The sequence below is a fragment of the Athene cunicularia genome (assembly GCF_003259725.1).
Source record: "Athene cunicularia isolate RWA chromosome 3 unlocalized genomic scaffold, athCun1 chr3_part1, whole genome shotgun sequence".
Classification (NCBI taxonomy): domain Eukaryota; kingdom Metazoa; phylum Chordata; class Aves; order Strigiformes; family Strigidae; genus Athene; species Athene cunicularia.
The window spans coordinates 99,283,396-99,298,578 of record NW_020799097.1 but is presented as its reverse complement, the minus strand read 5'-3'; the positions used below and the strand labels follow the sequence as shown (position 1 = coordinate 99,298,578).

Genomic DNA, 15,183 nt, shown 5'->3' with positions numbered 1-15,183 from the left:
GCCGTGGGAGCGGGGCCGCTTTTCCACATCTCGCTCCTTCACCTCCTGCTTCCAAGCGGCCGAGAAGTTTAGTTCTCCGACCCAGTTTGCTGCCTTTTCACATCTCTCTGCCGACAATCGTGCCTTGGCCTGAGGAGGATCCCCCTCCCCCCATTAATTTAGGTGGATGTCTGACCCCAAATACGCTTTGTAGTGTTGAAGTCTCGTGGCAGGATTCTTCCTTCCCAGTATTTAAGACGCAGTTCTGGCAAAAAGCTTGCACTAGTTAAGCTTAGGACGATTAGAAATGGATGCTTGTAGAGAAAATATTAGTAAAATCACGTAATATTTGAAATAATCTACTTTCGTCTATATGTTTTCCCTGCTTAGTTGAAAGGGAAGAGAAGTCTTCAAGGTAAAGTTTTTAGGGAAACTTTTGTTTCTGGCATAAGTGTACATTTGAAGAGCTGGATATGTATGTTAAAATTTTGGGACTGCTCATGCAGGATAAGACCTTGAAGAGCTGTCTGTGTGCTTTTCAATGAGAACTACATTGGCTGCTTTCCAAAAGAAAATCAAAGACTGTGTTATGATTCAGATTATCCTCAGATTATGATGGTATATCTACAGTGCAGACAAAGGTATGATTAGATGGACAAATGTGCATAGTTAGCTGTATCCTAGCTAGTTTAGCTCCAGGATTAGTCTTCCTTTCCCTCAGCAGCAAACCCAATAATTCCATCAAATGCTTCATAAAGTAGCCCAGACTGAGCCAAAACTACCTTGTCTGTGTGAGTAGCAGATGTTTTTTTCGGGTCACACCATAGGTAAACCCAAAGCAGATGTGCATGAGGCAGAACACATTTGGGAATTTGCTATAGGTACAAGTGCCAATTTAAATTTAGTCAGTTTTTTCTCATTTTTATCCTCTGCCATCACCAGCACACAATTTGAGATCTATCACTCTCAAAGCTATAATGTATTAGCAACTAAATGCTGCTGTCACTGCCTGTTTGTATATGTAAACAGTGTACTTGGGGTTTAGTGTTGGTTTTCTCCCACCTTTGCTGATAGCCCAGTATTGGCAAAGCAAATGCCAGCCCAAAGCAATAGTTGTAGCACTTTAAGCTTCACTTTCTCATTGCAATGACTTAACAGTAAACTTCTAAAAGAACCGATAAAAAGAATAAATTATCTGTAACAGAACATGAGCCTACATTGCAAATATTTCTCATTATAGCTAAGAAAAATATAATTTATACTTTTTAGCTTTTGAAACAGTAAACGGAGTTGTTTTATGGCTTATTTGTATTGTATGTTTTGTTCTCGTGGTATGTCTAACTTGGATGTGGATTTAACAGAAACCCTGATGGACCATTAGGTATTTACTTACATCAGATGTTATTTGATCAATGCTTTTTGGGTGTGTGGGTTTTTTTTTCCAGGGCAGTCAAAATTTGATGCAGGAGAGAAAGTTTGTGGGGGAGGAAGTGGAGAGGAATACACTTCCCTTTTTAATAAAAACCTCTCTTGGGAGAGTAGAACGTTAGTTTTTCTTACATGAGGCTTCAGGTTAGAAGACAACCACTAAGTGAAGATTTGCCTAAATACAAAATACTTTTGTTAAATAACAAATTCCGAAGTTTTGAGTAGTTTTGCTGGAGCTCAGCACTTCCCAGGTGGCGATTTAGAAAAACAGTGCAACTTATTTATGCATTTGTATATATTCCTAGTAACAATTTTACATGCACAACAGTATTTTGAGTTGCCTTCCTGGTACCTCTTGGGGTGATATCTGTTTCCTTGTCCTAGTAGCTTGTACTTCCTTCTGATACTCTTAGCCGGGATCTGATTTGCAAAACTGTATGCACAGTTACGTGTATAGAACTTGCTCCACAAAGAGACTTAGGTGTTGATGACGCTCAGTGTTGCCACACCCAACTCTCAGGCAACTACTCCCAGAATTTTTGGGATGGGAAAGCTGTTTACCCGAGGAACAAGAATTTTCTCTGGCTAGGTATTTGTCTGAGCTTGTAGTGTAGCTAATATCCATTGTCTATTTTCTAGATAGGAATTAGTAATGTACTGCTGAACTAAAAGGCTGAAATTAAAGGTATTTTGCTGAGAAGAATACAGGCATAATAACTAATACATATGCTAGAAAATAAGAATTACAAGTGGGAGTCATGGAAGAGACTAAGTCACTTTCACTGTGATTGGGTCTGTTTCTGGTAGTAGTAGATACTTAGCACAAATGATGATAGGAGAGGAAAAGGTTAATTAGCTAGGAAAAAACCCCAGATCAAATTCTTAGTAATGAAAACTTTACTTTTTTCATTTTTGTGCAGTATTCTCTGAATCCTGGTGGGAATGGTGAGATTATCTCTAAACTTCTGGATTGTAGGCTATGGCTTTTTGGCAACCTTTTCCCATGGACTTTCTTGGGAAAAAAATCTGTGCTTTGACCATCAGAGTTAGGTCAATACAGAAAGATTTAGTAGATTGATTATGATTTTAAGAAGTCAAACTTCAGAAAAGTGAGGAAAGCATATTATTCTACTAAGAGCTGTACTGACAAATAAGTTTTTTTTAATACGAAGTTCTCATTTAGAAAACAATATAGTAAATGAAAACAGTACAATATATTTTTTAAAAAAGAGAAGAATGCAGCCATTCTTAAGGGGCACAAATGCTCATCTGACTCTGTTAGGTCTGTATCCTGAAGAACTTGCTACAACTGTCTTGTCTCAAACAAGGTCTTTAGAGTAAGTAATAAATTATTCAGAGTAAATCAAGCCGTAATATTTGATTACCAAACCCATTTATTTTGGTATAATTAATTTTTGGGTTTCATGTTTTAGGTTGATTCTGAATTATTTTTCTGAAGTTGCCAGGGGGTATCTGGTGGTCATATTTACAATGAGAAATGGCATGCTAAGGCTGCTTATGTATCACAGGATTTAATCAGTGCACACTTGAGGCATGTGCTTGCTCCGATTTGCTTATTGTAAAAATCTTGCAGCCTTAATTTACAGTTTAAACCTTTATACAATTGTTATCCACAAGGCATAAATAAAACAAATATCCCAGAGGGTTTTTTTTTTTTACTCTGTGTGTGTATACAAGGGGAAAAAAAGCCTAGAAAGAGCTGTGAGTTTTTCAGTGGCTTACAGCAGGTGCAGTAGTTTGATGGCTTTTAAAAACTCTGTCAATATTGTCTTTTACAGTTGATTGACTAAGAATTGTGGTGGGTTGACCCTGGCTGGATGCCAGGTGCCCACCAAAGCTGTTCTATCACTCCCCCTCCTCAGCTGGACAAGGGAGAGAAAAATACATAAAAAGGTTCATGGGTTGAGATGAGAACAAGGAGAGATCAGTCAGCAGTTACTGTCATGGCCAAAGGAGACTGAACTTTGGGAAATCAGTTTAATTTATTACCAATCAAATCACAGTAGGATAATGAGAAATAAAACTAAATCTTAACTCCCTGCATCCCTCCCTTCTTTCCAGTTTCAACTTCACTCCCAATTTTTCTACCTCCACCCAAGCAGCACAGGGGGATGAGGAGTGGGGGTTGTGGTTAGTTCATCACCTGTTATCTGCTGCTCCTTCCTTCTCGGGGAGAGGACTCCCTCACACTCTTTGCCTGCTCCAGTGGGGTATCCCTCCCATGGGAGACAGTCCTCCACGAACTTCAACATGAGTCCTTCCCACAAGCTGCAGTTCTTCATGAACTGCTCCATCATGGATCCTTCCCGCGGGGCGCAGTCCTTCAGGAACAGGCTGCTCCAGCGTTGGTCCCCCACAGGGTCACGAGTCCTGCCAGCAAACCTGCTCCATGGGACCACAGCTCCTGCCAGGAGCCTGTTCCAGCATGGGCTTCCCAGCGGGTCACAGCCTCCTTCGGGCACATGCATCTGCTCTGTCTTGAGGTCCTCCCCAGGCTGCAGGTGGAGATCTGCTCCCCCGTTAACCCCCATGGGCTGCAGGGGCACAGCCTGCCCCACCATGGGCTGCACCACGGGCTGCAGGGGAATCTGCTACAGCGCCTGGAGGACCTCCTTCCCCTCCTCCTTCACTGACCTTGGGGTCTGCACAGTTGTTTCTCTCACATATCCTCACTCTGGCTGCAATTGTGGCAGTTCCATCTTGGAGCCAGCTGTCGTTGGCTCTTTTGGACATGGGGGGAGCTTCTGGTAGCTTGTCACAGAAGCCACCCCTGTAGCCCCCCTGCTACCAAAATCTTGCCACGCAAACTCAAAATAATTCATAGATCTAACATCACACTTGCAATAGCAATTCCGATAAGTTGTTTTCGTGGTAGGAGAGACCAAACTCCCTTCATTTTCATAGGTAATTTGTTGAAATTAATTGAGGGAGGGACTGTTACCTAATGCAATTTTTGCCATTCTCCTTGTACTTTCTCTGCCTGTTCCTTGCCAACTCCAGTCTTCCGCTGCTCTTCTGTGTCCCCAGCTGGCAGAATCAGTCTGCACTCCAAATAATGCAACCAGCATAGTCTAGGCCTCATGCTAAAAATTACTGCTAATGTTAGGGTGTTTTACTGGTCCTGCATTCTGGAGGAAAGTTTTGAAGAATTATTCTCTTAAATTTTGTGGTTTTGAAAATAATTTTGTGTGTCAAAATTACTCCTTTCCTAATGTCCATCGTCTGTTGATCATCTCGATTTAACACTTAGAAGGAAGAAGAGCTTTCTAGTTTGGCAATGACATTTCAGATTTTTGAGTTAGAAATAAAAAAGTCAACTTGGTGAGTAGAATTATGTTTGGGGTTTTATTTTTATTAATGAACAATTTGTGTTCTCCTTCCTTTTTAATTCAAAAGAAATGGCTGCAAGCAAATGACCTTCAGAAAGAAGTATACCAGCATCTGGCCTATTATGTACCAAAAATTTACTGCAGGGGTCCTAACCCTGCCCCACAAAGAGAAGACATGCTGGCACAACACGTTTTGCTGGGACCAATGGAATGGTATCTTTGTGGCGAAGATCCTGCATTTGGCTTTCCAAAACTTGAGCAAGCGAACAAACCTTCCCATCTCTGTGGCCGCGTTTTTAAAGTGGGAGAGCCTACATACTCTTGCAGGTAGTTCAATTTAGCATTGTGAAGTATTTATAATTTGTTAAGTCATGGAACATTTTTTGATAAGAATATACTGTCCTAATGAAAATTTAATACCCTAAATGTATTTTTAAAGTAATCTTGTGGTGTTTTGTGACAGGTGGGGCCAGGAGAAAATTAACACACTACAGATTTATAAATGGAAATATATTAATTCATATAATGTAGAGTGTTTTCTGTACTGAAGAAATGCAAGATTAAGGAAGTGGTTGGGGTGAACTGTCAGTGTGATTTAAGGGCATTAATCAGAAGTAAGTGGGGAGGTATATGTATGTGTAATCAGGTTTTTAATATCAGCTCTTGGTGTTGATCCTGTATTTCTAGACCTCATTCTGTGATCTGTTAACCTAATCTATTGGATACGAAAAAAGAGGTGTACCAGCTACTTGGTCCTTCCCTACCTCTATTTCTGGCTCTCTCTGAAAATACCATTTTACTTGAAAGTGGACAGAAAGTTACTAACCAATTACAAATTTTAAAAATCTTCACTTTTAAGCCAGTGTATTACTAGCTGTATATTCATTATTTTATCTTCTCTTTCCTGAACTGTCTAGTTAGAACCCTCTCTGTCACAGATTCTTCTTGTTTTGTATGGTTTCTGCCACTTTCTTGGAGACTTGAATGCTTGGTGGGGTGACAGTGGGAGGGAATATCTATCTTATTTTGAGGGTTTATTTTTCTGAGTTTCCATCCCCTTCATTTATGAGGAGAGAATGACTGTAGAAGAATTGTACTCTTTAGTGCTCTCCTTTTCTAGAAACATGATAAGCTTATTGGCCTTATTCACTGAAGTTCTGATTCAGGGTGGACTTGAGATGCTTAACTCAGCAAGCAGCCTCTTCTATTTCAACAATCAGAATAGGTAGCTTTGGCAATGTTTTGAGACCTTTTATCTTGAGATGTATGAGATTGAACTGGTGGGTACTTCAGATACTTTCAACCACTAAGAAAGCTCCATTTCCTCTTCACTGTTCTTAGTCTTTTCCTTCACACTTGGTAAGAAGGTGAGACATCTGGGTAGGGAGGCTGTAGACTATCAGAGGCTATAAAAAGAGTTTCCACAGTTTCTTCAGTCCCTTTTCATGAAATCTGGTCCCAAGGAACTAAAAATCCAAACCTTAGAACTAGTGTTGTAATTAAAGTCAAATTGCATTGCAGCCTAGAAGTAATATGTTAATGATCAAATACTCTTCATACGGACTAATGCAAACTGTGGGAGTTCTGTTAATTTCTTCTAAACACTTGTTTTTTCGAGACTGAGAATTCAATATGTAAAGTATATCCTTGAGAATACTGTCAGATATGATGAAAACATAGAATAATGCAACCCATTGGTGTAGAATTTAGAGAATGTGTGAATGTGCTGTTCATACTCAGGGTCTTTGTTTCAGCAGATAAATGATTTAAATACAATAATATAATGTTCAGGCTAGAAAGGAAGTCTTGGTAAGCCATCTTGTCAAATTTTCTGATAAGTCAGGGTCAGCAGTGAATACAGAGTATTTTTGCTGTTGCTGCTATCAAGATGGAGTCTTTTTTTGATTAACTACTGAATGTAGACGTAAAACTTTTAATGTTTCCTGTTGTATGTTAATAATTTTCTTTGACTAATAGCTGGTAATGAAGAATAACAAGAGTTTAGATTAAACTTTTGCGGGATACTGAAAAGAATTGTTTTCTGAGTCCATGAAATACATTAAAAGTAGTGGCTTTTCTGTCCAGTTGTGAAGCTTACAGGTCTGCCTCTGCTTTAGGTATAAGCACTCTTATTTGTTCGAGAAATTACTTGGCAAATGGTACTGTGTTAGTAAGTATATCGCCATAAGTTCAGTGTTCTGCAATGCCCGATATTGTAGATCTGATCTACCCAATCTTGTAGGCATATTGTTGTAATAAATGTTGGGGTTTTTTTTAAATTAAAAAAAATCCATGAACATAAATTATTCTAATACAGAAGAGCTTTATATAATTTTGCTTTGACATTTTCAACTTTTGTGGCTCCTCTGGAGAAAACAAATATGAAAATGGTACTTTATGCATAGTAAGTCATGGTTGCTTGATTATCTTTCATTGATTACCTGGTTTAATTTATTTGGTGAAATGCAATTAAGACAACTCTTGATAATAACTTTTCACAGGATTTCCGGTGTTTTCTTTTGAACAAAGTTGTTTCTCTGAATTCTCGTTTTAATAATAACAACAATCATAAGACATTAATTCTCTTGGTAGTTTTTACATTGCAAAACGTGACTCCCTTAATATTGAGGTGCCTTGATATTAGTTGCATTACATAGGCTCATGTATTTTCACTGTTTCTCAGGCAGACAGTTAAATATAATGCATAATTGTCTCATTCATTTGTTTAGCCCCTTTTGCTGGAAATATTGCTTCTATCTAATATAACAGTGCTTGTAGACAGGACCTTGTTATGGTTTCTGACCTCCTGGCTGAGGAAACTGCGTTCTCAAACATTTTGAATAGCTTATAGGGCTGAACTTCGAAGCAGAGGTTTGATCTAATATGTTGTGTGTTATCTTTCTTTTCAGTGTTCAGTCAAAAAATGTCTTTTCTGATTGCAGGAGTTTTTTAATGCTTGTACTCTATATTTGAGAGAACTTGCTTGGATTTATACCGTTTACCTGTCTGTACTGTGTTCTGTAATTCATCTGTTTACTTGCTTATAAACTTGTCTCACCTCTTGAAGGCGATGGCTATATTGCCCAAATATCCATGCTACCCAGACAACGTTTTAAAGTCTCTCCTGTTAAGAGAACAGGTTTTTTTCCTCCTTCATTTGTTTCCCCTCCTTTGGAAGCCATCCCTTGCCTCTTTCAGAGTAATATATGCATTAGTCAGGAGGTTCATATTGGTGATGTTTGAAAATTACCTGTAGTAAGATGTGTAATTAAAGGCAAAAACATTTGTTTAATGCTACTTTTTTTGTTGTTATTGCTGTTTTCAGAGACTGTGCAGTTGACCCAACTTGTGTGTTGTGCATGGAGTGCTTTCTTGGAAGTATTCATAGAGAGCACCGATACAGGGTTAGTAATACTGCTGAAATATATGATGTAGTCATTAATAATTTTGTATGTGTATGAAAGTCCATGTTTAAAGTTCAAGAATCTATACATAACTTTGGAAAGTTGGATGCACACAGTTTGGAGTTATGTCTGCAATAATCTTACAAGAACTTGAGTGTTTTCATCCGAGTGTAAATTCTGAAAATCAGCACTTTAAAATATCAAGCAATTCAATTTTATGCACAAATGTTATGCTTACAAATGTATGTTATTTTTAACATGTGCCTTTAGTGAATTTTACAGCATTAGAGTTGGTTTTTGACTTGCTTTGTTGTTGATGTTTGACTATTTTTGAAAGTTATTGAAAAACCTTTATGAAACCACTTTTATTTAAAACTTATTTCCTTTAAACATCTGAATTGTTATCAAATACTGTACAGAAGCAGGTGGTTTGTTTATTTTTAAAAAAGAATTAAAATAGAAAATTAAAAGTGTAGATACTGGTTTTTTTTACCAATACAGTACTATTAATAGTACAGATTAGTTTGTTGTTTTTTTGTTTTTTTTTTTTAAAAAGCAGCCTACAAACAAAACCAAGAAGGCCTTGGTATGTGTTTTTAAACAAGAAGCTAAGTGAAAACTACTGGTGCAACCTTTCTGTAAATCTGATTTTGACAATGCTGCTGTTAATGTAAATTTGATCACTGCATGGTTATGCTCAGCACTGGGATTTAGGAAAAAAACCCAAACAAATGCAGCAGTTTGCCCCAAGAAACTCAACCCAATTTGCCAATATCAGCATACTTATTGTATGTCGGTTTTCAGTTTGCAAGCTTAGTGAATTGACAAGTCTAGGTGACATCCAGAAGTGTTATTTCAAATGTCCATCTAATTTTGTTGATACTGTAGGATGTACCTGTGTGTACAGAATATACCTGTATGCCCAAAATAGGTGAAAGAATTCTTCTATGAATCAGTTAATAGTTGTGGTTCTAAGAGAATATTATTACACTTATGAATTTGAGGTGGTCTTAGCTTTAAAATAAATTTTATTAAAACATTGTAAATACATCGTTACAGTTTTCAGATACTTTTTTCTGTGCTTACTAAGACTTTCGTGAACAATTTAAGTTTTGTCTGTAAACTTTTACTGTAAACAGCGCATCTTTTACTCACTGTGTACTAGTGCTTGACAAAATAATTTACTTTTTTTTAGATTAAAAGTGTGAGAATCTGAGATAGTATGCATGGGTGTTGCAAGTAATAGATTCAGAAGAACTGAAAACCAGGAGAAACCCACTACCTTTAGGTGGAGCAGAATAGTGGTGTTGGAAGTTTTGTGGTGTTTGGGGTTTTTTTTTGTTTTTTCTTTTGGCATAGGCAGACTGATGAAGTAGTGAAGCTTTCAGCTGTCATAGAAGCAGACGTGGTTTCACTTTGCTATTTTAACAGGGTACTGGCTGAAGCTATCGGTTGTTGTGATCGTGCTTTTGTAGTTTAGTTAAGACTACTCTTTTTTAATATGCATGTATGTATATGCATATTCACATGAACTGTTTTGCTTTTAAATAACTTTAGATGACAACATCAGGTGGAGGGGGTTTCTGTGACTGTGGTGATACAGAAGCTTGGAAGGAAGGTCCTTACTGTCAAAAGCATGAACTTAACACTTCAGAGACTGCAGAAGAAGAGGTAATAACAATTGAGGCATCATGTTTCAAAACATTAACTGTATAGATATGTGCGTATACATATAAATCATTCACATGAGATTATTTTTAGTCTTGTATACCATGTGTGAGAGATGGGAGGAAACTTAATAGTAATATTTGAACCACAGTGTGTTAGACAAAATTGATGTCTTGTCTAACTTAAGGAGTTATTTAGAATGACATTTTCTACTTGGAGGCATCATGTTCTTGGTCACCTCTGCAGCTTTAGTTCTGTTTCTTTGATTTTCTGTCTTATTCTGAAAGGCGGAGTCTGCCATGTGGGAAAAAAAATCTCTATGTAATCATGTGCATAAGAAGCTCAAGCTGTCTGTGCAACATATGTTCTGATTCTTAGCAAAGTAAAGTGCACAGGTTTTTAAAATCAAAATAACTTGCTGTTACAGGAAAGCCATAATAGAGATGTAAGAGAGAGGTCTATAAAAGCTTGTTTGGTATGGAGAAGGTAAATAGAGAACATATCTTAACCATTTCTCATAGCGTAACAACTTGGACATATTAAATGCAAAAAGACGTGCTACTTCTTGCAGTATGAATTCAAGCTGTTAGACTTACAAAACACCATTGTTGTTAAAAATTTATATATGTTCAAAAGGACATGTAACGTGTTTGTGGAGGGAAAAACTGATCAACGGCCATTTAAAATTGTAGATACCATCTTTGGTGTGGGAAGTAATAGTGTCTTAAGTTACTGGAGACCAGAGGAGTATTCTGCCCTTTTCTTATACTCTTCCCTTAGTATCTGTTATTACATCTCAGGAATGAAAGTGGCTAGTTGGGCTTCTGGTCTAGTCACTCTTGTCTGTTCTTATGTAATATAATTTCTGTGAAGTTTTTTTGAAGGGAAAATTTAAGGCAAATTTTTGTAGAAATTTTGCTGATCTGATGGTTTAAGTGAAGCAACTGTAACTGTATTTGCAGTGATAGCACTGCTGCATGAACTCAGCACTACATGCTGGTTTACATAAGTTGGCAGCCTTAGAAAACTCTTGTTCTGAAGTCTTGGGTGGACTGCTGCTTCTGTCCAAAGATACTCAAAACAGTGAGTGTGACTGACAGAAAAATTAGGGTACTGGGCAGGCTTTGTGTTTCTTCACTGTGAGTGATGAGGATTGCGATCTCTTATGTTATGCAAGGTTGTGTTCGAGGTAGATGAAGGATAATTTGTTCGGCATTGTTGGAGCCTGTTTTCTGCCTTGGCCAGGTACATGTCTTTGTTGAAAGTGCTGGGAATGGCAACAGTGCTGCTGTTTAAGGTTTGCCTTTGCTTTTGGCGATTGATAGTTCTCCATACCCTAGATAAGTTTTAAATGCACCAAAAAAAGAGAAATGGCAGTTATTAACATTCCTGTAAAGCTTCCAAATATTCCCAAAGAATCTTGCAGAGGCGGGTGGATAAACTTTACTTGTACGGGTGAATTGCTGACTGTAAAGGGCCTTCTGGAGATAATGCAGACTTAATTTCTTAAAGGGTTGTTGTGGCCATTTTTCTACAACATAAACTGTAGTAAAACACAGAATTTGGTATTAGGTAATCCTAAACTAGAAATTGGGCTGCTGTTAAATATGTTAATTGGCTAACAATTACACATACTTCAAAATATCAAATGATCAATTGAGTCAGTGACCCAACGTATAGTATATATTCAGGTGACCTGCAGGGCATGCAGTGTTCTTTTTCCAGCTTTGTAGAAGAGGGACTAGTTGTTCTGAACATCAAAAATTTGAAATAGTGGAAAAATCCTTTTAGAGAAGAGGTTTTTAATGTTTTCTATTCACACACAAATCCCTTGAAATGGATTATTGGAAGGAAATGGCAGTGGTACCTGTACTACCTTATTCATAGTTAGCAATGGTTCACATTTGCTGCTCCAAAAAGTAGTCTTTTTGGCTTTGCAGATTGAGGCAGCATTCCTCTTCCTCCCCCTAATCATTACAGTTCCCCAACCTGCATCAGCAGCCATTCTGTTCTGGCAGAGAGGGGAGAACAAGATACTGCAGATTTCAAATGGAGGGCACCCTGGAGAGTGCAGAATGGGCACAAGTGGTTGCATGGCCCACATACAAAAGGGGAACAGCTGTCTGTGAACAAGTCTGAGATGTGGGCAGATCATTATGAAATACTTAGTTACACTTAAGCATTTAATTATTTATATAACGCAGCATATAAGAGATGTGCATCATAAATCTTTATTCCAGTGTGCTGGATGTTGTATAAACTTGGATGAATAAGACTTCTGCCTCTAAATGCATGCTACATATAAACCAAGGCAAGGGATGTGTAGTTGTCTGTAACCTGCAGTTTACTAATATTGGTAAGTGGAACAAAAGATACAGTGATTTCAAATTACGTTTTTGAAGGCATCGCAGGAAAAGCAGTTTTTAATACAGCTGAGGTTAAAAGTTCTGAAGAACAACTATCTCAGGAGGTGTGCAGAAGTGGGAACAATGAAAGTGAAAATGGAAAAGTGTGAAGTTCAAGTGGATGATCAGAGGCAAATTAATGGGTATTGAATGTTAGATCACTGCTTGGTGATTGTCAGTGTAGAACTGGAAAAAGAAGACAGGATGATTAATAACTCGATTCCTTTCAAATGTAAAGACATTTAGAGAAAGACATAATTAAAGACGCTTACATCGTCTTTGACAAAGAGGTGCAAATTTGTCAATTTCTGCTTTGAATGTAATTTAATTTCTCGATTGCTATTTATATTTATTTTCCAGGATCCTCTTGTGCACTTACCAGAAGATATGGTAGTCAGAGCTTATAATATTTTTGCCATCACATTTAAATATGCAGTAGATATATTAACATGGGAAAAGGAAAATGAATTGCCTGGCCTAGAAATGATGTAAGTATGGTGTTTTCCTCCTGCCTTTTCAAGCTTGCAGATATTTACAACAGAAAATGCAAATTCTGATTTTAAATATCTTTTCTGCCTTTCCTACAGTTGTCACCAACATTTTGTGGACAGTGGGCTAAAATAATCTTCATAGATTTGTTTTTCCTCATATATTTTTTACTTTTGTGATTATACAGTCCATTTCTCTCCATAGCAATGATAAACTATGTGTTGGTGATACCTTCATTTTCTTAATATTGAAAAGGAAGTATTAGTGAAACATCATACCCTAAAAAAAGTGGCAGGTTAATTTCTTATCAGCAAAGTTGCTGAAGTTCTGATGGATCACCAAAAGTACAAAATACTTTTGCCACTTACTACAAATTTTGAAGTATTACAGAATTTTTAAGTGTATTGTAGCATCATAGTTATCATGGATTCATTTGTGACGTTTTGTTAGTATCATCTTTTACTTTGTGTGGTGTGAGTAAAAATGCTGTGTAAATAAATGATGGGAATCAAAAGATTGCACTGACTCTGTGTAAGCTTAATAAGTTGTGATTTTGAATGTTGTGGAGTTTGGGCTTTTTAAGGGACTGCCAAGTTTTTGTTGTCTAATAGACCTATATGCAATATCCGGGAAACAGGTGTGGCAAAATAATGCCAAGATGGGTGAAACCTCTAAGAAGCTATGGGAATGTATTGAGCACAGCTGCACTGGGAGGAAATGTGTTTTCCTTAGTAGGAAACTTATCAATTCGTAATCAACAAATATTCAAAAACAATACTCAGACTTATTGTCTTAATTTTTTTCTCATTTTGGACTTAGTTCTGCAGGAAAGCTGCACATTGCTGTAGAAGTTACAGGTGGTCAGTCCTTTCCAAATAAATCGTTGAGATATGTTCACATATAGCAAAGGAAGCCCAGGCTTGGGTTGTCTGCTTGGTGGAAAACCTTGTTAAATTAGAAGTTGCTTTTTTAAAAAATTATTTTGAATTACATAAATTCAATCTTTGCTTTGAAGTGAGAAGAGTGACACTTACTACTGCATGCTGTTTAATGATGAAGTCCATACCTATGAACAGGTTATTTATACTCTTCAGAAGGCTGTCAACTGCACACAGAAGGAAGCTATTGGTTTTGCAACAACAGTAGATAGAGATGTAAGTAAATTAATTGCTAGAGCTTTTAATTATATTTACCCTAATGTTTATTTTCTATGACTACATTTACTTTAGTTTGTTTTCCCAAAGAGTGTGGTTAATGTGCTTGAATGCTGTGTGTCAGGTCACCCTGAAATGTCTTAACTCGTTGGCCAGTCTAAACCAGACCTAATATTGAATATATGGTTCAGTATAACTGTATTCCAGTAAGTCTTGTGCGTGTAGATAGCAGGGTGTCTCTCACTCCCCTGTCAAGGACAGGCAGCACCTTTAGCTCATCCCTTACTGTATACCAGGGCGTTGACATTTGACAAAGCCCCTATATGTGCTCCAAGCATGGGAAGTGCTTCTCAGAGTAATACCAGTTAACTGTGAGGGATAAAATCCATAATTGACCACTTTTGTTCCAGTGCTCGAGGAACTATTTGTGTTTTTTCTTAATTTAATTTTCTTTTTTGTAATTGTCAGATGATAACGGCAGGAAGCAATAAAGCATTTCATAGAGCGTTTAGAAAGAGCAATGACTTCAGAATCACTACATGCTGAACGTAATTTTAACTATGTCAGTCTGAGAAGCGCTGTCATCTGTGGTTTTATTCTGGCTTTTTTTTAAAAGGTGTGCATTTTTTTAAGGAAGTGGCACTTTCTTGTTATTTGTGCCATGAGCCTGGAAGCAGTTGCTGTGAAAATGAGTGTCCTTTTATATTGTTTTGTTCGCTCGTTCCTTTTTTTGGAGAGTGGTGTGGGGAGAAGGTCTCTTCCAAAATGACAATGAGCTTGTCATTTTGGGTTGTTAAAGTACTTCAGGAAGGACAGTGGAAAAGGAAATATAACCACTTTATATTACTTACCACTGAACTGTATTTTGGTTTTGTATTATCCCTACTCTATTTTTGTGATATTGGTAGCCAAAAGATTCCTGTCTGATCCCTGAAATGTGCTGATTTGAGCATGTGCTGTGTATTGTAGAACACACTTTGGAGATTTTTCCCTACTGTTGATCCCTGTCCTACTTTTAAATGCATACATGAATGCATGTGTGCATGTGTGTATGTAAAAGAAATGAGAAGGTTGTGCCTGAAACAATGATTGGGCATCAGACTAAATCTAAAAGCTCAGTAAGCTATTCTGTCTATAATACACTGTAAGTTGAATTATCTATTTTAATGCATATATTGACAGACTAGAAAGACTGGAAACCTTCCAGTTTTTAAATAAACCAAGTACTTTAATTGTGTGTTTAGAAAACCCATTAGCTTTAATATTTATTTTATAAAAGGCCTTTACATGCCTGAAGTATCTTTAA

At 37.3% G+C, this 15,183-nt stretch overlaps 1 protein-coding gene across 2 annotated transcripts in view; it reads left to right on the top strand.

Annotated features, from left to right (window-relative positions):
* The first annotated feature begins 4,829 nt into the window (after positions 1–4,829).
* The window catches only part of UBR2 (ubiquitin protein ligase E3 component n-recognin 2), a 55,005-nt gene continuing 44,651 nt past the window's right edge, over positions 4,830–15,183 (top strand). For both annotated transcript variants that reach the window (XM_026844951.1, XM_026844952.1), the window contains exons 1-5: positions 4,830–5,084; positions 8,083–8,161; positions 9,719–9,832; positions 12,595–12,722; positions 13,739–13,877. In XM_026844951.1, the coding sequence (XP_026700752.1) occupies positions 4,933–5,084; positions 8,083–8,161; positions 9,719–9,832; positions 12,595–12,722; positions 13,739–13,877 (612 nt within the window). In that variant the 5' untranslated portion in view covers positions 4,830–4,932. The remainder of the gene's footprint in view (positions 5,085–8,082; positions 8,162–9,718; positions 9,833–12,594; positions 12,723–13,738; positions 13,878–15,183) is intronic.